At 40.0% G+C, this 24,791-nt stretch overlaps 1 protein-coding gene and 1 pseudogene across 1 annotated transcript; both read left to right on the plus strand.

Annotated features, from left to right (window-relative positions):
* Positions 1-19,821, plus strand: tmem150aa (transmembrane protein 150Aa). The gene is made up of 8 exons (XM_036598404.1): positions 1-99; positions 4,629-4,905; positions 5,709-5,756; positions 5,840-5,926; positions 6,627-6,694; positions 7,626-7,753; positions 9,596-9,773; positions 12,017-19,821. Exons 2-8 carry the CDS (start codon positions 4,841-4,843, stop codon positions 12,313-12,315), a joined length of 873 nt encoding a protein of 290 aa, XP_036454297.1. The 5' UTR covers positions 1-99; positions 4,629-4,840; the 3' UTR covers positions 12,316-19,821.
* Positions 19,004-24,791, plus strand: LOC118827088 (annotated as a pseudogene).

Below are 24,791 nucleotides of genomic sequence, written 5' to 3' on the forward strand. Positions count from 1 at the left end.
GGGAAAGCAACACGGACGGAGCTAACGTTAGCCAGCTACCTTAAAGCGACACCGACAAGGTTATTTTAGGTTGGTGGCCGAGGGAAAACGGAATATAAGGTATGTTTTAAAAACTGTCATTTAGTACATCTTTAACGGACTGTATTTACTCCTAAAGGAGGGCCGAACTGGCCGTAGTTTGTGAGCTTCCGCTGCATTTAACTAGCATAGCATCGTGCTTCGTTAGCATTAGCTGTTAGCTGAATCTCTCTTTACAGACTGATGTTTAGAAACCTTTAACGAACAAATTCGCTCCAAATGAGCTTAATTTGCTAATTTAACAGCTGAAGAGGTGCAGAAAGTGTTTGAACACATTGAACGATATAAAAAACCTTGAACAAAGTAGTTAAACCGGCGGTTAGTTAAGTAATAAGCAAAACAGGCCCTTCTAACGAGATAAGACAGTCTAAACTTAAACGATTTGGCTTCGTTTATTAAGTTAATAACCGCGAGTCAACAGTCAAACCCTTTACTCAAATATAATAGTGCGAAATTCAGCCCTCCGTGAACCTGAACGTGACGAGTGTTGATGCTGCCACTACCGAACAACGTAATTTGACGTGCTGAAGTTTCTTCTGTCCAATGTAATTAATCCTTTTTCACTAAAATGAATCCCTATATTTCAGCCTTATCCCCTTAACTACACCATGGTCCCATCAGACAGCTGCTCGGGCTCCTTTTACACGAGAACACGAGTTTCTCCACTCAGATTCTTTAGTCTTATAGAAGCAAGGGATGCACCGATATGGAAATTCGGAGGCGATGCCGATATCTGATATTTTTCATGTAAATATCTGTCGATGATGAGGTAAACATTCTGCTTGGCATTATAGTGAAATACAACACTTAAGTTGACACCACAGCAATTGCCGAGCGACACCTTAGCCACCACCTTTGATACCAAAGTAATCGCCTCGTAACACCTCAGCAACCACCTGCGATATCACGGCAATCACCTCGCAACACCTTAGCCACCACCTTTCATATCACAGCAATTGTCTAGTAACACCTTAGCCACCACCTTTGATACCACGGCAATCGCCTCGCAACACCTTAGCCACCACCGTTGATACCAAAGCAATCGCCTCGCAACGCCTCGGCAACCACCTGGGATACCACAGCAATCGCCTCACAACACCTTAGCAACCACCTGGGATACCACAGCAACCGCCTAGCAATGCCAGGATCAGACTGTGCAATATTTTTGTCTTTCACGATGGTCACTGTGTTATATTATGCAATCATACCGGCATTTTTTCTCAGTCTTCTCACAGTCTTGCTGTGTCTTGGTCGACAGACTGGCAACGCTACAAGTTTGATGCCGACCAGTCATCGTTCATGTTCTTGCACAAGTTAATAGGTTGTGTGGGAGGAGGGTAAAGAAACTGTCAATCATAGCTACAAAAGCATGTGAGATTTTTTGTGTTCTAAAAAAGCACAGAAAGAAAAAGTGATTGTGGACCCTTTCCTCTGTGTCCTGAAGAGGACAGTATGGACTGTCTGTTGTTCAAAAGGAACTTGGGGCAGCGAATGTGTTAACATATCGAGAACGTTACGTTAATATAGCCACCAGGTTCGCTGAATGTAAACGCTTTAAACACTGTTGTTCACTGTTCTTGATCTTTTTGGACTCTGTCATGGTGCTTCGTTGAGGAAACGTCAGAAAGACAGCGGTATTGTTGCCGCAGCTCAAACTTTTCCTCTGTTTCGTTGTTCCACCTGACAGCTGCGACAGCAGCATCCCTCTTTCTGTTCTCCATATTTACGTATGTGCGCCAGACAGCGCTTTGTCATCCTAGTGGTTAACAAATTTTTCTTCAGGGTGTCATGGAGCTTCCCAGACACCACTTCGCTGTTCTTCAATTATGTCAGACTTAAAGAACACTCATATGCGGGTCTGACGCTGGAAATTTCAGGCTGAATTCATATAGTCTGAACAAAGCATTAGAAACCACCTGGGATTGCCTAGCAACACCTAAGCAACCATCTGTGATACCATAGCAACCGCCTAGCAACACCTTAGCAACCACCTGAGGTACCATAGCAACACCTGGGATACTATAGCAGTGACACAACACCTTAGCAACAACTTGGGATGCCATGGCAACACTTTTGCAACACTTTGATGCCTTGACGTCTTTAACTGACTTTTTCAGGTCTTTAACTGACTTTTCTAGTTTTCTATGGAGTCTCACATGCGACAAATAAGCCAGTCACAATTACCACATAATTGCCTGATGGCAATTATAATCCAGAGTTGTTAAATTTCAAAATAATGTCCATTGTACCAAACAGAATGTCTGTTGGGTGCATTTTAAATACATTTGAATAAAAGAAAGCAGAAAATACATTTATTGAGACCCATCAGGTTCTTATGAAAGCAACAGTAGTACCTTTTCTCAGCTTTAGAGGGCGGCGGTGAGTGATGTTTGTTTGTTTGTTTATTTGAGTTTGAGCTGCATCTGTTGTGTCGACAGCTTGCGAACGGGAGAGCTGATCAGTTGGGCCACTTTGGGCTTGTACATTAATTAATCGTAATTAATCGTCATTGTAAGCAAATATCTTCAGGTATGGATTACAACAATAATGTGGCATTAATACCAGGAAAGGTCGCAATGTTGCGACTTTATTCTCAAAGTCTACTGTTTTTCTTTTTTTATTAACAGTGGCCCTAAAATGCCGCCGTAAACATCAGAGCGGACCAGCTGGCTAATTGTTGCTCATTCTGAGAATATTAAGAAATGAGTTACTAACCAGAAGCACTCATTTTACCCCATTTTTCCTCATGAAGGATTCGAGAATGAACTGCGAAGTTGAATCAGATGTGTTAAATGATGCTAAACTCTTGGATTATGTGCAGGCAGCTTATTGTGGTCTCTTTAGATGTGCTGCTACTGGCTAGTGTTTAGCTGCGAAAACAATGTTGATCTGAATTGTGTGCTTTCTTAAAAACAGGTGCTGGTTATTCAAATTTCCTTTCCATTTTCAAATGCTTTGATTTTTATCGAATATTTGGTGCAGCAGTAAATGTGTATTGAGAAAATAGCAAGACTGAGCCCCTGTGCACAAAGTGAGCTACATAAAAACATAGTTTGATGAGTTTGGTGTGGAGGAACTCCAATGGCCTGCACAGAACCTGACCTGACACCCTTTGGGGTGACCTGGAACGTCGATTGTGAGCCAGACCTTCTTGTCCTTCATCACAGTCACAATCACTTCACAAATGCGCTTTTGACTGAATGGGCGTAAATTCCCACAGACCCACACAGCATAGCTGTAGAGGGGGCAACTCCATATTAATGCCCATGGCTTTGGAATGGGATGTCCAACAAATCTACATAGGTGTGATGGTCAGGTGTCCACATACTTTTGGCCCAATAGTGTATATAAGCGCAGTGTGCTGCATGTTTTGAGTAAGTTAAATAGATTGTGGTTTTAATGAGGTTGCAGTTCTAAACTCTACAACTCCGCATAACTAAAACATTTTACCATTACAAAGAGCTTAGTAATGAACTGATAATCACTTTAAAGTGGCTCCCTACAACATATAGTGCAGTTTTGTTTCATGAAGAGCTCTAACTGTAGGAGGAAATACTAAATCATGCAGTGCTGGGAAGCTACAAGAACCGGACGGGGAAACTATTATTAGGTCACAGTGTCCACTACCGCATACTGAACAGCTCATTTTAGACAAAAGAAGTGAGCCGGTATAACATGTTCTATGTTGTTTGTGGTTTTTGTTCCACATTCATAAGGTGGTTTTCAAATGCACAAAGAACCTCAGAGCTGTGCTATTTTTATACAGTAAAAAGTGTTTCTCGACTGACAGGTTTTCCGTCTGGACAGCTGCTTTGTGGCTGCTCTGATTTTTACGTTCATAACTGGAGAAAAATGAACAAAAGTCATGGCAGAAAATCAAATGTAGTCGATGTACTTCTACAAGGCTATTGTAGCTAACAAGTATTGGAAGCTTGTACACCAGCAGTTAGCATCATGCCAACTGCATGTCCTGCTACTGAGCGCTGATTGGTTATCGTTACTGCTACTGAGCACTGATTGGTTAGCCTTACTGCTACTGAGCGCTGATTGGTTAATGTTACTGCTACTGCTACTGAGTGCTGATTGGCTAGCCTTACTGCTACTGAGCGCTGATTGGTTAATGTTACTGCTACTGCTACTGAGTGCTGATTGGTTAATGTTACTGCTACTGAGTGCTGATTGGTGGGGGTGGCTGTTACTGAGTACTGATTGGTTGACGTTACAGCCGCTGAGTGCCGATTGGTTGACGTTACTGCCACTGAGTTTTGTATTTGGTCACTAATATTTCCACAGAGCGGTGGTATGAAGATTAGCTGCTGTCAGTTTGATGTAAAATGGCCAGAAATTGTTCTGTAAGGTACTTATTTAATATAAACGAGTATTTTCCAAATAATATTACTCTATTGTAGGATCTGCATAGTTGGCCATGGGTGCCCAGCACCCACTGAAGCTCCGCTACAGCCTTCAGACACCAAACAAACAGATTAGCTGATGGGAAAATGTAATAACGTGAATGTTTGTTTATTCTTTGTGTATCTGTCCTCCCTCAGCTTTTGACGCTACACCACCTGTGCCTGGGCTTTGGCAGGGAGCAGAAAGCACCGTGCCGTTCCCCGTGCTCCTCTCATGTCCCTCCCCCGTGTGTCCCGGCCCGTCGGTGTCCCCTCGTCGCCCCCGCTCTGTCTCCGTCTGTGCTCCCCTCTTCCACCCTGTGTCTTCCTACCCCTCATGCACAGGACGTCGCTGCCTCTGCGCCAGCCCAATGACTGCCTGGATCGTCCTGCCTGTCAGCCTGGCTGCCTTCTCCATCACCGGAATATGGATAGTGTGAGTAAAGGTGGAAGACAGGACCGATATGTAAATTATATCACAGTATGCTTTTCTGAGTGTCACTGTACTCAGTTTTTTGGCTTTTTTAAACCGTTTTGCCAGTAGATTTTGTCCTTTTTACCTTCTCTTCAAATCTTGAGGAACATTTCCTATCGCAATACATACATTACATTGTAAAAATGTCTTGGAAAAGTATTATAATAGCCCAATCGTCTGCCCTTGAGTGTGAGTGGACCTGTTACGTTACATTAACAGCACACTGCTCATGGTCATTATAAGTATGAGCTCGGTTAGCATGCTTGGCATCAGAATCGTAGTATGTATGGGATACCATAGCAATGGCCTAGTAACACCCTAGGAACCACCTGGGATAACATAGCAACATCTTAGCAACCACCTGAGATTTCATAGCAGCAGCTAGCAAGGGTGCTTTTAGAGGTGGACGTCTGGTTCCTATCACCACCACTGTGAACGATTCTGACTGTAAGTTTCTCTAAAACAGAGCATTTCACACCAGTCCACTCCACTCTGACTGACTTTGTCTACACTTTAACAATTTAATTATGCAGTTAAATTTTGAAAAATCTGGAATTCCCCTTCACGAATGTTCCCTTTCTAGTTGGCGTTGGCATTGACTCCAAAAGATGTTTCAGCACCTTTAACATTCAGTACTAGTGCTGTTTATTCATTTGTGATCATGAGGATATACAATAATAACACAGTTGCAGTCTCACATCATGTGTGCTGACCTCAGCTGTCAAATCTACCTGCTTATATTGTGACACACTTTGTTTCCGTAGATACGCCATGGCCGTGATGAACCACCACGTGTGTCCTGTGGAAAACTGGTAAGAAGATTTCATGTATGTCATGATTGAGTTTTTCCGTTGCTTGATGACTGCGAGGTTTTCATGGATGTTCTCATCTGAAGGTCCTACAACGTGACGTGTTCAGAAGAGACGGCCAAACCAGGCTTCCCCAAAACATGCTGCACCATTCAGGACATCCCGCTCATCAGGTGACACTCGCACAACAGTGAGCGGATCGATCAAGAGCACAAATATGTTTACTGTCGTGTGTAACAGTTTGGACACTCCAGTTAAGTGCCATGTTTTGTTGATTTGCTAAGTGAAAATAAGTCCACTCTTCCTCTACGGAGAACATTTTAATGTACAATAATGGTATAATATATAAAATGGAAAAGGGGTCCGTGGAAAAGTTATGGCACATTTTCTATTTTATGCTTTATTTTTTTCCCCAATATGCTAAACTCAGTAAATAGAAACTGTGCACCCAAATTTGAGGAAAAATGTCCTGTCAATGTCGTGTTTGATAGCTAATTTTACAGCTAACATAGCTATTTACTTATCAGCCAAACTGAAGTGCATATGACAGATAATGCAAAACATGTCTTGTTTGTCATCTTAGCTCACTCATTCAGATTGACCCTTTCAAGTGGGAATACACTGTCATGATAGGAACCAGACGTCTGAAGAGTTTAAAAGCTCCCTCACAGAAAGTTATTACATGAAATGGTTATGAATACACTGCCTGATGTCTGGACATTGTTTTATGATTCTTTTGACATAAGAAATCAGAGTCTCTACAATCAACCATTTCACACCAAACCACTCTGAATGACTCTTAATCATATCTTTAAGGAAGGCGCTGTTGAGTTTAAATGTTTAATCTTGTGTGTTTTTTGGCTTCTTTTACAGTAAATGTGGCTCCTTCCCACCAGAGAGCTGCCTTTTCAGCCTCATCGGAAACGTAGGAGCCTTCATGGGTAAGACTGGCATCAAGACGTTATAAAGAAGGAGACAGATCCCTTTGGAAAATGAAAGTGAAAGCTTGTAATGCTCAATGTGTCATCTGTTTATGGGGAAAGTCCCACGCTTGCATAAAGCCAGTCGGTTCGCTGGTAAAGCCATGAGCAGGAAGCACATTGGCTAAAACAACATGACAAAATCACATTTGTTGTGAATTTTTTTTAAACCAAACATTACAAGCTATTTATGAGGGTTTAGTCACATTTTATGAGTGATTTCAAATATGTCTTTTAAATGGTGATTTGGCCTTCAGTTTTGAGTTTTAAGCTCTCTTAGAGAGATAGGAGACTGGAAATAACTGTCTGGTGGCGTTGCCAAGATGGCCAATGAGTAGACAGACTTTTCTATAAGGACTTTGCTGCCATCTCACTGCAGTGTATATTTTTTAAATATGGAAAGTGATCTGCAAATCCAGCCCGATTTTAATTCATCTTTTGAATTAGTTTTTGTGATATCACAAAAGCCACCATGTTTACATATGTCCACCTAGTAAGCCTACAGCAGTTTAGCCCTGCCCACTCACACTGAAGTTATAAGGAGTGTTTCAGCCTAGACTGCTTTTTGAATTAGGTGCAGTACAGGGCAGCCAATCAGAACAGAGTTCATTTGCATATATCAGGCTTAAAGGTTGGTTACTGTACCTAACTGCTTAATCTTAAGGGATAAAGAGAGATTGGAAAATGGTCGTGTAAATTGCGTTATGACCTTTCGGTGGACCTCAATAAAATAGGATATGGGCCCTTGTCCTGTTCTTTTATGCCTATGATTTATGTTTTTTTATCTTTATATTTTATTTACTGTATATATCCTTGTGTATTTGATATATCAAATCACTTATTTCTCTCTCTCTCTCTCTGTCTCTGTCTCTCTCTCTGTCTCTATCTGTAGTGGTGATGGTGTGTCTTCTGCGTTATGCTCAGATTATCGAGCACAATCATCACTGTTGGACAAACACCAGCGGCCTGGTGTCCGGCTTCAGTAATGCAGTGGGTCTGGTCATGGTGGGAAACTTCCAGGTCAGTCTCTGCAGCAGTAAAGCCTGAATTTTCGGTCACATTGGCCTTTTCTCCACTGGAGGGCCGGACACCATTCAATAAACGTCAAAGCTTCAGTCTAACACCAATTTTTAATTGTTAAATGGTGCTGATAACCTGGAGAGAGTAGCTGGTTATCATTAGCTTAGCTAGCATACTGCCAGCTCTGCTCACCACAGAACAGGTTAGATTCTGACTAACAGAAGCTTTACTGACACAAGTTTTGATGATAATGACTCAACTCTAAGCAAACAGTTGTTGGAGGGACAGAAAGCTGAAATTCAAACTGTTCTGGGCTGTAGTGTAAACACTTTTGAACTCGAGTTATAGGAGTTTAAAATGGTGCCTCAATTACGTCCATGACATCAGTGAGCACGAACAGCCAATGAGCTGCTCCTCTTGCCAGCCAATCAGCACTCAGTAGTGGTAATGTTAGCGTCCTGCTGCCCAAAACCCGTTTGCTGTAGAAAAAAGGAAACATACATGTAAGTTTTCTTTGCTTTGTATCCTTTTACTTTCTAAAATGAAAAGAAAATTCTGGGCAAGTGATGAGAAACTTTTAAATTTTCATTATTGGCCATTGAGCAGAATTTTCTCCCATTCATTGAGGACTTGCTCACGGGCACCCTCTAGCATTTTGTAGTCAATGTTTTTGATATAATGGGGGAAATAGGAAGTATCCAGTCGCCTCATAAACCAACCCTAGATGTACTGTTATTCCAACAGCTTCAACAGATAAATATGGACAAGTAGAGGAGAGTGAGCTGCTTTACCCCTTCTATTGGAATGGAAAGGCGATAATGTATTATATTTTTATGTTTATGTGAGCCATCTTTGCGTGAGACACAACTGCATGTCTGCTATGGCAGTTGAGAAAGCACGCTGGTGATAGAAGACCACTTGGCTGTTGTTATATCGCCCCTTGCTGTAATGCTCACAATGCAGCTTGCGTTGCGTTATGAAATGTGTCCTGGTGTTTCGGGCGTTAGCGGCACAACAGATGGAAAAAGAAACCATAACTGGTCTCACGAGTCCACACCACCGTTTGGCTCGACAGTGGAAAAGAGGCCATTGATGCCCTGTTAATGCCATAAATTATTAACGCCGCTAATTTTAAGCATTTTTTTTTTGGTTGATCCTACAAACCATGCATAGTGTCCATGATTGAAGCCCCCTCATTTGTAACCACTGACTGAACAGCAATCAATCTACCAAACTCTTTTAAAATTCAGAACAGTTCAAAACATGTTTCAGAGCCTTAACTGACTTTGTGTGACCATAACATATTAATAAATGATTCAGCGTTTCATCCACACCAAATTTTTCATTAAAACGCTGTTTGTGCACTGCTTGTAGCAACACAACTGATTATACTTGTAATTACTAAAATATAATAGGCATTTTTTATAGCTGTACACAAATTTGGTTACTTTTTCACTTTCAAATTGTTCTAAAAGTTAATGGACACCTCACTGTCAGCCACTGACCCTAGATAATCCAATATGGTCCATAAAATAGGAAACCACATTGTCCTCACTTTTTTTAAGATATGAATTTGATGTAGACATAAAAACATGCTTCAAAAGGTACCTTTCACCCCACAGTCCATACATATGCCTGGTTTTGAATTGATTGTTTTTGTAATGTCACAAATATCAACACATACATATATTCATACATTTGCATATATAAGAAAATGTATTATAGAGCTCTTTACTCTGGATCCAATATGATAAACCAGTCACAGATTGCCATTGAACTATAATCAGCTAATCAACTATAATCTCACTCTAAACAGCGCTGTTCCTCTTGTCCTGTGAGCAGGTGGACCACGCTAAGACCCTTCACTACGTGGGAGCGGGTGTGGCGTTTCCTGCCGGCATGGTGTTCGTATGCCTGCAGTGTGTGTTGACCTACCGGGTGGCCGTCACTGCCCTCGACTATTGGATGGCCCACGTTCGCGTTGCTCTCGCCGCCGGATCCCTGGTGTCTCTCGTCCTCAGTATCCTTCTAAAACTTGGGTCTTAAAGTGATCTAAATCTAATTTAGACATTTTTCTACTTATTCAGAATGTAATTGATCAGCTGTGGACGTGTTTTATGCCTGAAGTTGTGCTCTATGGAAATGAACAAGAGTACATTGAAACTAAAGGCAATAGTAGATGTAATTTATGTAGATAACAGTGTGTTATATAGGGGCAAGTGTTCAGGTTGGGGTTTTTCTGAAGGCTGAAAAACATGAGGTGCACTGCGTGGCCTTTTTTTTTCTTAGAGGTCCACAACAGTGAGCAAGATAAAAAATAAACAGAAAAAGTGTCTCAAGCTGCAGAAGTTAAGTAGATAGCAGGATTAAATATAACTCAAAAGCTGATAGAATTTCCAGTTTTGAGTTTTCCACCCTCTTCATTGCTTCCAGCTACATTTTAATTAGTAGCGTACTCCATCTTTTCTAGGACTTTTGACCTCTGTTTGGTCTGTGTTATTGAACATTTGTTAATCATGCAGTACAGAAGATTAAGATTAAGATAATCCACTTGTGTAAGGAATGTCAAAGTTAAAGTAAAAATAAGTAGAAAAACAGGACTTTACAAAAGTTGCTTGGATTGTGAGAAGTACAAAATACACCCAACTTCTAAGACTGAACTTTGGAGGAGTGGAAAAATATCCCTGCAGATTTCTTCGAAAAAACTGAAAGTGTGTCTCCTGACAAGAATAGAAGCTGTAATAAAGGTAGACAAACTAAATACTGAAAAAGTTGATATTATATACAGTTTCTATTAAAGGCATGTTTTCATGTTTTGTTCCTGACACTGAGATATGAATAACTTAATAACTTAAAAGTATTTAATGGCTGTTTTGACTGGTAATTAAATAAATGAAGGTTGGTCTCTGACTTCTGCACAGTACAGTGCATATAATTAAAACCTTACAAATACTAATTGAAGTTGTTTATGCTGAGTAGAAACAGGGACAGCAGAAGCGACTTTAGTAGGTAACTGTGGGGGAAGAGAAGATGCTAATGGGTGGGAGTAGATGGATAATTAACCAGTCTCTCCATGAATAAAGCATGAGTTTTCTTCCTAGCATGGAGCCTTCAGAGAGCAGCTGTGACTGCCAGTGTAGGAGCACATACTGAGGCTCATGATCGCAGCTGATGGTTCGTGCTGTGAACAACACTTCATATACATGCAGAATTGTCTTTTGAGGATAGTTTTTAGATGGCAGTAATTTTATTGCAATAAAAGGATTCACAGTATTATTTATAATTAATTGAGGCATCTTTAGGCCTTTTTAAAGCAACAGTTTGGCAATAAACCAGGTTTACACAGTTTCCTCCCTTTAACCCAAATGTCAGTCAGCCAAGACATGTTTGGTGTCTGAAGTTTACTTCTTTCTTGCACTGATTCTGTGAGGCTAATGTATCTAATAAGTAATAGAAGCTTGGAACAATGGAACACTACACAGTGGCTATCGCTTTTATAATGTCAGTCAGATCTTCCTGTTGGTTCTTGGCAGTGGTGTGGGTGTTTGCTCACCTGACCAGTTTAAGAGGAGTTTTTCAGAGATTTTTCAACGTCTTCAAGATCTTGTCTTGTCTCAAGCAGGATGGTCTTCCGTAGGTTTGCAGGTATCAGTTACTGTCATTTTAGTTCCTCACTCAACTGCTCAAATGAGCCCATACGTGTAGGCACAACATCTTGCTTTAAAGAGTCGCCAATTCATCATGCTTTGAAATTGACTTGGATTAAGGCCTAATGAGTCAAAAAACCTCTAGAACTTTGGAAAAAAAAATGTACCCTATTTGAGCAACTAAAAGAGTGACCAATCTACACACCGCATTTTATTTTGTTTTTTCCCCCAACATGTTAAATTCAGAAGATGAACAAGAATTGTGCATTAATATTTGCAGACATATTTAAGTTTGTTCCATGCAGATCTCGTCTTTTCATGTAGAAAATCAACAAGATGTGTAGTTTGACCAGAGGGTGTCCAAACTGTTGCATACAGCTGTTGTAATTTGTTGCTAATCTGGCATAAAATCTTTTATAAGACTGAAGGTACATTTCTCTATTTTGATGGTTCTCAAACCAGACCACTTTTTTGCTCTATTCTATGTTGCACATCAGGTTGGAGCAAAAATCTTGACTGTCTGGGGGTCCCTGAGGACCATTTTAACAACACCTGGATTAGGCTCGCCTATTAGGTCAGCATTTCTGCTGTTACATTCCATAACTTCTGACTTCAGGTGGCATCTTCTTCATCCACGAAAGCTTCGTCCTGCAGCACGCCGCAGCCATCTGCGAGTGGGTCTTCACTGTGGTCATCCTTGTCTTCTACGGAACTTTCACCTACGAGTTTGGCACTGTCACCAGCGAGACTATGATGGCCGGCCTCCAGAGAAACCTTCCTCATGGGTCCAGCGTCATTCTCAGGGGTGGGTCTGGAGGCCTCGGGGGAGGAGCTTCAAAGGGTCTGAAGTCACCCGGAGGGAGCAGCACCTCAACACATTTGAATTGCACACCGGAGAGCATAGCTATGCTTTAGAATCACAAAGACTGCCTGAAAAGTTGCTGAGTGACAGGACAAACCCATAGAGGGCGAAAAGCAGTGTTTACTCTTTCTGATATCAGAGTAGTCCTGCTTTGCACGGGTTGGTGTAGAGTTCTTCAACCCCAAATTCAGTTTCTGGCCTTGGGTTTTGTAATCACTGGTAGTTAATTTGTGTCACAGAACAGAGTTTCTCAACTCCATTCTTGGGTACCCTCTGCTCTGCACTGTCTCAGTTTTCTCTCCAGTATACCTGATCCAGCACATCAAGTATGACACCAGGTAGCTAAACAGCATTTCTGTTGAGTACCACTAATTACAAAATCCAGGGACTAGAAACTAGATTTAAGGTCCGGAGTTACTTGAGAATACTTGTGGGTTAGTGGTTGCACAGGCACGATCTCGTAACGAGAATACACGTCTTGGGACAACTTGTTAAACTTTTGGTGCCAGATCATGGTGCTAACAAGGGTATGGCCTCTCTAAACATCGCCCACCAATTCCTGTGGTCCGTGCGCTGGAGTTCAGTTGATAAGCAAAACAATCTAGCTAGCGAATCGGTATTGTTAGCTAACGGAACTGCATTCCTGCGGAAAAAGGTAGTGTTTATTTTTGACACACATATGATGTCATCTGTACTTTTTTGGACATCCATGCTAACTTAATCCTACATCCATGGGCTAACAACAGTCTTGTTGTCCGTTGGGCGGTGTTGATGAGTGCACCATCGGCCCCTACCTTGAGCTCTTGGGTGTTGGGCATTAGGTTGGTTTAGCAGTTTCACTGTTTGTTCCTACCCTAATAGGTCTACATTCCCTCCCACATTTAGCCCAAAATTTCTCATGTCTGTCCCCAAGCGTTCTCATTACGAGATCACTTCTGGCTCCACAACACTAGTGCATTGCTCTGGGAGTTATGATTTAGAAGGTAAACCACTAGTGCAGTGCAGGGGTAACCCTGGAGTACAGAGCATATGTTGGCCTAACTTGAGGCGGGTAAGTCAACAACCACCCTTTTCACAAAATAGTTTGGCGAACAATTAAATTTATGCAGTTTCCCCACCTTCAGATGTAATCAGTCAGCTGAGACATGTTTGGTGTCTGAAGTTTGATTCTTTAGTTTTGCACTGAAGGATAATGAAGCTAACGAGTAATAGAAGCTTATACCGCACCAATTAGCATCATTTCTAAATCATTGCACACCTGAATTGTTCAGAAATAGACTTGCATGTGTGGTTTTTGACACTGTATGATGCTGTTATCTATAAACATGGACAAAAGTGTAGTCTTCATGACCACGACTGCCGTTTTTAGCCATGCTAGGACACATTTGTCCATTTATACAGATAACAGGAGGTCAGATGTCTTAGCTCTTTGATTATATTTGAGCTAAAGGGAAAATTTCGTAAATTTGTTTTTACGCTAAACTATTTTTTTCACTACTGCTGTCCGCAGTGGCATTTGTTCCGTCAGGTCATTTCCACTTGGTCCAGATTTGACTTCTCCACTGGTGTAATAGAGGTATGATATTCGGGCCAAAAAGAAAGCGATTGGTCATTTCATTCGGGGTCAGGAACCTATGGGTCAAGCTGGCTTAGCTTCGGCGAGTTTTTCGATGCACATAGTTTGTGAGGTTTGTTCGTTGCTGCCTGGATTGTAGAAACCGAAGGAATGGTGAGGGGGTTGTTATGGTAAAAGGGGCGGTCCTTCGGTCTGCTGGAACTTGTTACTGTTTGCCCCTTACTGTTCGACAATGAAGTATTTGCACGTTACACGATGAATGAAATAGAAATTAAGCATTTTTGTGTTTTGTTTTATGGATCTACTGAGACGGAAGTATATTCTGAATGTGTGAGTGGCGCTCGGCCTATAGTTAAGGATGTTACTGTATTTGTATGACTTGTGCACACGTATGAATTTAGCGAAACAATCTAAGAATAAGATAGAATAGGTTGCGTGAAATTGAGGAAAAGCGTGTCTTGATACTAATCTTGCACATCTTTCCCTATGGAATCATGGATAACCATTTTGTTCTGGTTATTGTTAACCACGGCTTTTCACTGCAAATTATTAACATGCCTGTGTTTATATCAATATAGTTTTTTTTTTTATTCTCTATGCTATAGGCATGATACACATTATTCACAAGCGTCCATATCTTTCCATGTCAGTGATTATTTTATTTTACTTATTTTTTTTAACCCATAAGGCTTCAGCAGTTACCTACACCCACCCTCTGTTCTTCGGAGTTGTATTCATTACCATAAGGTGACTGCTGATCTTTCCTTGGTTTTAGGCTGGATTTGCATGGTGCAACTTCCATGCAACTTGCGTGAAACTTGTTTGAAACTCAACTGCAACAGTTGGAAATGTCTAAGCTTCATGAAACAAGCCAATAGCTGAGCTGAGAATGTATCATGTAGTCACATAAACAGGCATCATTTCAAGAGACTGATTTCCATCGATACATTATGGATGGTAAAATGAAATAGAGGTTTGGTTGTTTAATAATAATTGTTGTATATTTTTGATAACTACTTAGCTTAACTAGCTCGGTAGCTAGCTAGCCAGCAAGCTAACACCTGCATTAATTCTACTTTGTTAAATGATTTATTTAGACATCAGTAAATTAATTCAAACAAATGCATAACTTATATCTTGAATGCCAAGCGCAATTTTTCCCAACATTATTTATATTCCATTTTTACAAACTTTTGCATGCGACTGCGGTCTCTGATGCTGGAATGGTGACAAATAGGGCTGAATAATTGCGACTAATATTGCGACTATGGTTTAAATTGTTCATCTTTCCTTTAAATTAAGGTTCCGGTCTGTTTTTTTATTTTTGCCGAGAAGGCCAGAATATACACCTTTTCTGGCTTGAGGCTTGACCTGTAGTGTGCCAGTAAGTCGTGGTTGTGATGTCACAACACATGGAGGTTTGGTTGCTTTTGTTTGGCCTAATTTATCTACAGCTCCATTTCGTTAGGTTAAATTTCCCCACTTAAAACTTAAGACAGCATTTTTGATAATGTAGACTATAATTGAAAAATTGCAGCTCTTGCTTGAAAATTTGAAAATTACTCTTTCTTAAACTCCGATTTCGATATAAAAACAATTTATCTTTCAGCCTGAGCGACAACCAAGATGACGAATCAGCTGTCTTCAGCAAATAGGACTGTATCCAAAACCACATACTACACATGCTACATTGTTGGTGTGGTATTTTGACATATTATTGAGTCTGGTCGTATTTGGGTTTGGAATTTTTGCAATTTTAGCTTGCTATGTTGATCTTTGTAGCTGGGTTTTTAATTTTTGAAAAAGTGATATAAAAGATTTACTTTTATGTAGTGATGCAAAAGTGATAGAAAGACACAATGTAAAATAAATTTCACAGATTTTATACAGGCTGAAAGCTACAATGTGTAGGAAACTAGGCTAACGTTTCCCCATATAGGAACTGGTTTCCTGTAACGTAGTTATGTAGTTATGTTTCACGTAACTTCACGCAAAGTGTGGCTTGTTATGAAAAGTTTCACCATATAAAGCCAGCCTAAACACCTTTTTCATGCAAAGTGATGTTTTTAAGCCAACATGGTGGTCAATTATTTTGACTGATGGCCAGTTCTTTTTGTTTTTGTACATTTGTATTCTGTTGCCATGGTCCACCAAAGCAATTCTGCTCATTACATTTTGTATTGCAGTGACTATGGCTTAGGATAGTGCTGTTAACGTGTAGTAAGAGGACACAGTAACTAGAGAAACCTGAATGCCATTCTGGAAAATGGTGCCAAGGCGCTGTAGTGATGATCTTTAAACAGATGTATAAATGACTTGAACTCGAGAATTGTACTGGTGTCCAGGCTGGTTCCTGGGAAACCATGTTTGAAAGGTCTGAGAAAGCTGTTGGGGGCCTTAATCTTCTGTTACTGCTGTTTCTGTGAGTTAGCATTTGTAATGGAGAGTGTCGAAGCTAGCATCGATCTGCCTGTAAAGTGGGGTCACACATACACTGCCCATCAAGTTTGAAGTCACCTTGGCTTTTTTGACTTTGTTCATTTTTAGTTAGACAAGAAAGAAATACATACATTTTGTTAGCATAAAGCAGCTATATGCTAATGCTACACATACATTTATCTTCAACAGTCATGAGCTTCATACTCATCAAACTCATGTCTTCCTTGGTATGAAGGTTTTGCCTGAATAGTGATTTCGTTTTCTGTTCCGAAATTTTAAAAAATGGAAAAATTGGCTCAAAGCACTCTTTTGGTGGTGAGATCACAACAGAATGAGTGGCTTTTGGCTTTATTCACAAGTAAGGTTGCTTCTGCAAAACAAAATGGGAACGTTTTTTTATTTAATACGTTAAATTATTATAAACGGACGAAGAAAACATGCTAATTTGTGTTAAGAACACTTTTCAAAGCTAGGCGTCCTCAAACATTTGATGGGTATTGTGTATATACCCCTTACGTTCACTCTTGGTTAAGGAGGTTTGCGATATACCTTTGGTCTGTTATTTGTTTTTTTTGTGTTTTTTTTTATTTAATTGCACCCTCTAGCGTCTTCTACCAAACATCACTGCGATAAATTCCAGCCCAACAAGGATTGTGCTGTTTCGCTCCCCAAAGCTTTTGACATGAGCTTATTATAGGTTAGGCTTCATTACACACTTCGTTGACCCAAATGGCTTGTTTACATTCTGTGCTAAAGAATTTGAGTATTTGAATATGTAAACGGTGCAGCTCAAGAGGGTTTCCAACCAAACCAAGCCAAATCTGGCCTTAATGGCTAATGGTAGATTTGATTGAGTCCAAAAACAGTACATTATTACTCAGCACTGTATAGGCTTAGTCACCACTGGACATTCAAACTAGAGGTGGGCAATATGACTTTGATATCGCGATACTTTTTGATACTTTTCACTTTCAGAGATACATTCATAGATACATTGGTGTGTTGATTCGATATTTTTTTTAAAACAGCAAAAATAGAGTGGCTTACATTAATATTGTAATGTTTTGATTTTCAGTTTAATAGTGCATTTCATTATTCAAAAAAATACAATATTTAAACCAAATATTGTAGCATTCGGTTCTCCTGATTGAATGCTCTAGCAGCAAGCTAACATACTAGCTACAAAATAGTAGCAATACAGTACACATTATAAATTATATTTCAAATTTTTACAGTTCAAAATCTGAGTACAATCATTTTTTTAATGAAATTTTACATGCACTGCACTGCACTACCTCCAATTAGACAGAGCCAGTTACATTCTCATGAACTCATGTCGTTTTCAAGGAATCAAATTCCATAAAAGTGTGAATCTTTAGACAGCTACCACAAGGCGGAGTATCGGACTCTCCTTTTAATGAAACATGCAGTTGGTCAGTGGTTTTTGTGAACAATATCCATGTGCATACAAAAGCTTATCGTGATAACAATATATCGTCATATCGCCCACCCCTACTTCAAACCAAATATTTAGACAGTAGCTACCACAAACCTTTTTCATGTAATTGGTTTTGATTTTTAACGCTTCTCCACCAGATTGCAATACGGCACGGTGCAAATCTGTGATCATGCATTTTCTCATTATTTCCATTGCTGAGCACCCATTAGGCTTAAGCTGATTCATGATAGTTACAGAAACATTACTTCGCATTTGATGTCCTTTAATTATTTTCACAAGATTTATAGGCTGTACGCATGCAATTTATAAAACCTACAGAAAAACTACCAAACCATAGCAAGAACAACCAAACTATAATAAGGACAAACCACACCAAGAACAACTGAACCATACAAAGAACCAACTAAACCACACTACGAACCACCGAAAGATAGCAAGAACAACTGAACCACACCAAGAACAGTCATACTATACAAAGACTCAACCGAACCACACCAAGAAGTACAGAATCTTAGCAAGAACAGCTGAACCACACCAAAAACAACTGAAGCATACAGTCAACCAAACTACATCAAGATCAGCCGAACTACACCAAGAACAGCTAAACCATACAAAGAAACAACCGAACGACATCCTGGACAGCCGAACCATAGCAACAACTCCCGAACCGCACCAAAAACTACCAAACCATAGCAAGGGCAACCGAAATACACCAAGAACAGTCAAACCATCCATAGAATCAACCAAAATACACCAAGAACAGCTAAACCACACCAACAACTACCGAACCATAGCCAAAAAAAGCTGAATCCCGTCAAGAACTACCGAAGCATACGAAGAATTAACTGAACCACACCAAGAACTTAACCATACAAAGAATCAACCATCTCTGCTCCGATCTATCATCTGGTGTGTAGGTACAGATAAAATGCATTCAGAACTGGATGCAAAAAGTCTGAAACCATGGACTTGGGCCTTTGGCTTCGTCGCCTTCCTCTGTCGGAAACTGTGGTGTTAATGAAAATAGTCTTATTTGTCTATCATTTCGTCCTGATCACTTATCGTCCCAGCCGTTGCCACCTCTTGATCTTCAAACCAAACTTTTTAAGGTACCACCAGCTTTTAAAATCATTGGTTTGGTCCAGGTCACAGTCTGGAGGATGTAAACAAGTGTAGTGTTGTACCAACAATTGTCAGCGTAGGAAGTATTTTTTACCGTGTATTTCCATCTACCTCTGGACCTCCGAAGGTCAATAGGTTTTGAAAGATGTCGACAGACATCATGCCAAAGCCAGAGTCTGGTGAACGTTCCTTAAATCTTGTTGGGCTGGAAAGCTTCTTTATGGTGAAGTACCACCAGATATGAAGAGCAAGAGGGTTCTATAAATATATAACCCTAAAGTTTTTCTTACAAACCAATATTTTTTGTGTGGAATTGTATTGCGCCTCAACACAAAGCCTTGCAACTGCTGTAAAGGCAACTTGGACCTCCATCGCATGTCTATTGTTTAACCAAATTGCGAGGGGGTTTTCCAAGTTGGGTAGGAGAACCGGAGATCTGTTTATTCAAACGTCTCACATTTCTTTCAGAGCTCTGTTGCTCTGTTCATTGTACTAGCCAAACACACTCCGTTGCTCAGAGCTAAGAGCCTGCCAACTGACGTACTGAAAAACTTGTTTTAAGATGTAGATGGTTAGAAGCTGTTTAGAAAAGTCACGATGGGTGGAATCGTTTCATGCCGGCTTACAGCGTGACAGGAGGGAACTTTATTTTTGTGATGTATTTTCTGCCTGTAAGTTTTATCTCCGAACAGGAGTTATTTTTCTGATGCCTTTAAAAAGATACGGAAATATTTTTTATCAGCACGATTGCTTCTCACGAGTACACGACAGAAGAAGTGAGGTTCCAAAACACCACAACCCGAAATAGAAAAAAAAATGCAGAGAATATTTTTTATTTTATAAATCACTTATGTAAATAAGTAAGAGTTATGTATCATTTCAATGATTTTCTTTTCTTTGATCAGAGATTTATATTAAATTACAGTAAAAAAAACAATGATAAATAAACAAGAATATATGTTACTTGTGTGTGCTTTTTTTTCCTCCCACATCATGGGAAATTCCACTGTAGATTTTGAAGGGAAGTCGCTTCCATCATCCACTTTTGATAAATTTCCTCACTTATCAGCTCAGTTTTCCTGTTTTGAACGCTAAGGATGCTGATAGCATCTTTATAGAGGACACAGCTAATGACTCAGCAGGTTCTGATATGCTTAATACAGCAAAACGGACAATATGAGGGTCAAAGGCAAGTGACCCTACCAGTTCATATTGCAGGCAAATTAAGGCTACTATTGGAATAGTGGGTAAGTTATATATACTTTCATATATATATATATATATATATATATATTAAGTTTGATTGTACAATACTGTGTGACAGTTTCCAGTTGAAAGCCATTAAGTACAAATTGTTCATTTTTCACAATATATTTTGGGGGCGATTAGATGTAAGATAATCCCTTGTATATGGATTATAGAAAGAAAAAGTCAAAGAAGAACCAGAGTTTCCAAAACTGGAGGTCAAAAAATGATTGAGCTGCAGAGAAAACATGACTCCTAACAACCACCTGGAAGACCTGGTAGCCACCAAAACTGTCCCCATCAGATAAACAGCACTTAAAGCTTTCATCTTAGAGAGAGAGGAGAAAATCAAGCTGCTTCAGATCTGAAAACTTCCACAGGTGTTTCTGTCCATCCTTCCACTGTAAGAAGACGACTCAGCGCTATGGGTGTGTAGCTGTCAAGAAGAACCTCACTGAGAAAAGGCGACAGACACATGAAACAAAGAAGCTGAACAATGGACTGACCACCCCAGAGTCCAGACCTGAACATCACTGAATGTGTTTGGTCCTACTTCAACTGTGAGAAGCAGAAAGTGCAACGAACTTCTAAGACTGAACTTTGCTTCCACACATGAGCTTCATATAGTACATTTTACTCAAATATACAAATAACCTTCTTTTCTAAGTGGGTGAGTTTAGTGACGCCAGGTACAGTTAGGCGAAGGTGGAACAACTGGACAATCAGGCTGTTGTTGTCTGTGGTCAGTACAAAGACTGTTGTACTATGTGAAATCTGCACTGTGTAAAAAGATGAATGTTGCAGGTTGAGATTTCTGCTGTGTGTACAGGAAGAAGATTAAGGGGTGGAGTTTAGGGGGGGAGACACCTTTACCTTCAGCACACATTCAGCATAATGACCCACTTCAGTCTTATTCACCTCAATCTGCTGACAGAAACGTGAGAATAGACATTTCTGTTCAGTCCAAAAGAAAAAGTGGTTTTGGTGGTCTATGAAATAAACAGCAACCAGTAACTGGGGACAAATGAAATGGGTATGTAGAGCTATTTTTAAACAGTGAGTCAAGTTTGACAGCTACTAGCTATTTTCACTTGATTATTAGTCTAGTTATCATCAACAGCACTGCAGTATGTACATTTACCCATTGATCTCATGATCTTTCAGGTGTAACAAATGTGACCTTGGAAATGCTAAATGGACGTGATCTGCATGTTTATCAATCCTCTCATTGCTTTCCAGAAAACGATGAGTCAGAATATGTTACATTTAAACATTGCACAAATAATTCAACACATTTTGGCCTTTATCCCAAGAGAACGTGTCACCCAACTGTGCCTCTATCACATGCAATATGTACACTCTTAGTTGGGCCTTGTGAACTGCTGTCATAGCTTAGCACTGTGATGCTTTTTATGACATTTAATGTAAAAAAAAAAGTAAAATTAAAAACAAAATTAAAATAGATTCTTTATTTTCAAGTTGCTGAGCACTAGAATCATCACTTGAAGAAAATGACAGTAAACCATTTGCTCCATAAATTTGGATTCTACGTTAGTTTTAATATTGTCATATCAGAATTATTTTCACTGTAAAAGCAGATCTTCTACACTGTCCCGTGCGATCTATCATGTATTACATTTGTGACAGTTTAAAAATAACTGAGTTAATATTAGTAAAACATAACTGGGGATGTGCCGATCCAACATTCAGTATCGGTATTGGTCCGTTACCAGCCAAAATCACTGGATCACTGGAAGCAAGAGAAAGGTTTAATCCTATATGATCCATTAGCCTAAACCAGGTGTCGACAATGGATCTTTTAGTGCCCTGTTGCGGCTCCACAGCAGAAATAGATTTTTAGGCAAAAATAAAATAATCCTCCCTTGCAGTAAAATAAAGCTCTGCTGATCATAAAAAATCAAACGTTAAGAGACATTTTACAAGAAACTGTTCCACTTTTGCAAAGAAAAGATGCGAGAAAAGCGACTATAGCTGAGCTAAAGATTAAAGAAGAGCAAAGTAAGCCTGTGTTTTTGTTTATGGTTTTTAGCCTATAGTAGTACATTAGCACATACTGAGACACATTTACAGCCAAGATGGTAAAATGAACATTAAATATTGTGACTCCAAAGATGGTTAGATTTTGTTGAGAGGACAAAATGACTCTTCTAATGGCTCAAAATGGCCAAAATGGCCAAACTATCATGCAAACACTTAACTAAACTTTGAGCCTGATGTGTCACAACTAGGGCTAAATTAAATGATATAAATGGAATGTAAAAAAACAATCATTCGTTTGTTAAAACTTTTTTTTTAGAAAAAAAAACGGCATTACCATGGCTATTTACAGCTGCCATTCCAGCACCAGCAACCAGAGGGCGCATCTTAAAAATACGCACTCAGTTACATTTAATTCAAGTTCAGAGAGGCCAGGAGCTGTGGCTCTTTTCTGGATTGTTATCTCGAGATCACAACACAATTAAGTCATGATCTGCCATCTTTCCAACCATGACTGGCTGCTTTTAGTGATCTGGTTCTGGGTTTAAGTTTGTGCAGTAATTTCAGCTATTTCATCATGATTATGATTATTAACAAAAACAACAACAGCAGCACATGTGGTGTGGCTGGTAGTGCTGTCACCTCACAGCAAGAAGGGTCTGTACTCAATTCCCCAGCCGGGTGACCAGGGTCCTTTCTCTGTGGAGATTGCATGTTCTCCCCGTGTCTGCATGGATTTGTGCCGGGTGCTCCGGTTTCCTCCCACAGTCTAAAGACATGCAGTCAGGCCAACTGGAGATGCTAAATTGCTCCTAGGTGTGAGTGTGGCGACCTGTCCAGGGTGTATCCTGCCTTTAGCCCAATGACCGCTGGGATAGGCTCCAGCACCTCCTGCGACCCAGGAGGGGAAGTGGCTTTGAAGACCAATGAATGTAATAAGCCTGAGATTTTAAGGGTTTAATCACCAGAGGCTGCAATATAAAACCTAATGTTAGCAAATTTGTTTTAGGCTCCAACATGTGAAGAATCTGCAGTGAGAGCAGGCATGTAACCTTGATCATTGTGTGCACCACCAGCAAAAGAGCAAAAGAAATGTTTTTATAGAACAATGATGTTTGCATTTAATTTTATTCTTCAAAATAACAAAATGATTATTTTTTTTAAGTAAGCATTATGTATATTTTTTTCATTAAAAAAATCCAATTAAAACATAAATGACATTCAAGAGCCTTCCGAAAATGTTCCAGCATAGTCCCGAGAACCTTCCAAAAATGTCCCAGCACAGTCTCGAGGACCTTCCAAAAACGTCCCAGCAGTCCTGAGGAAGCATCTCATTTACATTTTGATCTGTTTTAAACCATCCAGATTCTTTACAATCTAAATGAGTCCATACTGTTTTTCAATTATTCACCTTAGAGGAGGCAACATAGGTTTTTGGTGGTCTGAGACAAAGTGTAACAATAAGTGAGGACAAAAGAAATGGGTACTTAAAGGCATTTTTCGAAGGTTATGTCTAGTTTGGTCATTATACTGTACTGTGTAAATTTATTGACTAAAGTATTTATGACTGTTTTCTTCAGAGCAATAAACTCCTTTCTTCACATGATATTAAATACGACACTGTACAGACAGATGTAGTGTAGGACAAAACCGACTACTGATCTGTTCTTTACTCTCTTTGCTTTGCAGAAAGTTCAGATGCAGAAAGTGCAGATCTTCCATATGAGTATAGTGACGATTATGATGAAATATGTCCCAGGGAAACCATGGACAAAGTCGGATCCACTGCAGTTCCTTTATTGTGGTTCTCCTCAGTCTCGTTGGTAACATATTGGTTCTTGTCATCCTTGGCCTCTACGAGAACCTCAGATCATTGACCAACATCTTCATCCTCAGCTTGGCTCTCTCGGACCTGATGTTCACTCTTGGACTTCCATTTTGGTCCTGTTACTACATCTGGGGCTGGACCTTTGGGGATGCAGTGTGCAAAGGTGTCAACTTCGTCTTCTCAGTTGGATATTACAGTAGCATTGTGTTGCTGATGTTGATGACCATTCAGTGCTATGTAGCAGTGGTCCACCCTCTGTCTGACTGCGAGAGAGGACAGCGGTTTGCAGCTGTTCCCATCCTTGCTTGGGTGGTGAGCTTTGGAGCAGCAATGCCAGCCTTACTGTACAGCGAAGTCATGGGTGACCCTGAAGACTCTAACGTCTTCTACTGTGAGTTTGACAGCATGAAAACCACCGTTGGCATTACATGAACAGAACATCTTTTTTGCAAGTGCTTTTCTGGTAATGGGTTTTTGCCACATACAAATTCTACCGACTATCCTTAAGTCTCAAACAAGAAAGAGACACAGGACTAAAGGACTCGTCTTCTGCATTGTGGTGGTGTTCTTTATCAGCTGGGCTCCTTATAACATCGTCATATTTCTACAGACCTTCACTTACTATCAGATTGAACCTTTTGTAGAATGTTATGCCACTGATAATTTGGAATATGCCTATTATGTCTGCAGACTGCTTGCCTTTTCCCACTGCTGTCTCAATCCAGTGTTTTATGTTATTGTTGGTGACAAATTCCGGAATCATCTGAAGATCCTTGTTCGTAACCTATTTTGTGAGCAAAGCAACATGGACACCCATCAGCCACAAACTGCAGTTCAGGGTTCTCAGGGCTCCATGTACTGA

This window comes from Colossoma macropomum, unplaced genomic scaffold (assembly GCF_904425465.1).
Source record: "Colossoma macropomum unplaced genomic scaffold, Colossoma_macropomum, whole genome shotgun sequence".
In the NCBI taxonomy this organism is placed as follows: domain Eukaryota; kingdom Metazoa; phylum Chordata; class Actinopteri; order Characiformes; family Serrasalmidae; genus Colossoma; species Colossoma macropomum.

Excerpts from the sequence above, each read along its gene's own strand:
- tmem150aa (XM_036598404.1), top strand. The coding sequence starts at position 4,841 with ATGACTGCCTGGATCGTCCTGCCTGTCAGCCTGGCTGCCTTCTCCATC. Across the intron at positions 6,695-7,625 it reads AAACGTAGGAGCCTTCATGG|TGGTGATGGTGTGTCTTCTG; the intron begins GTAAGACTGGCA and ends CTCTATCTGTAG. Across the intron at positions 7,754-9,595 it reads TCATGGTGGGAAACTTCCAG|GTGGACCACGCTAAGACCCT; the intron begins GTCAGTCTCTGC and ends TCCTGTGAGCAG.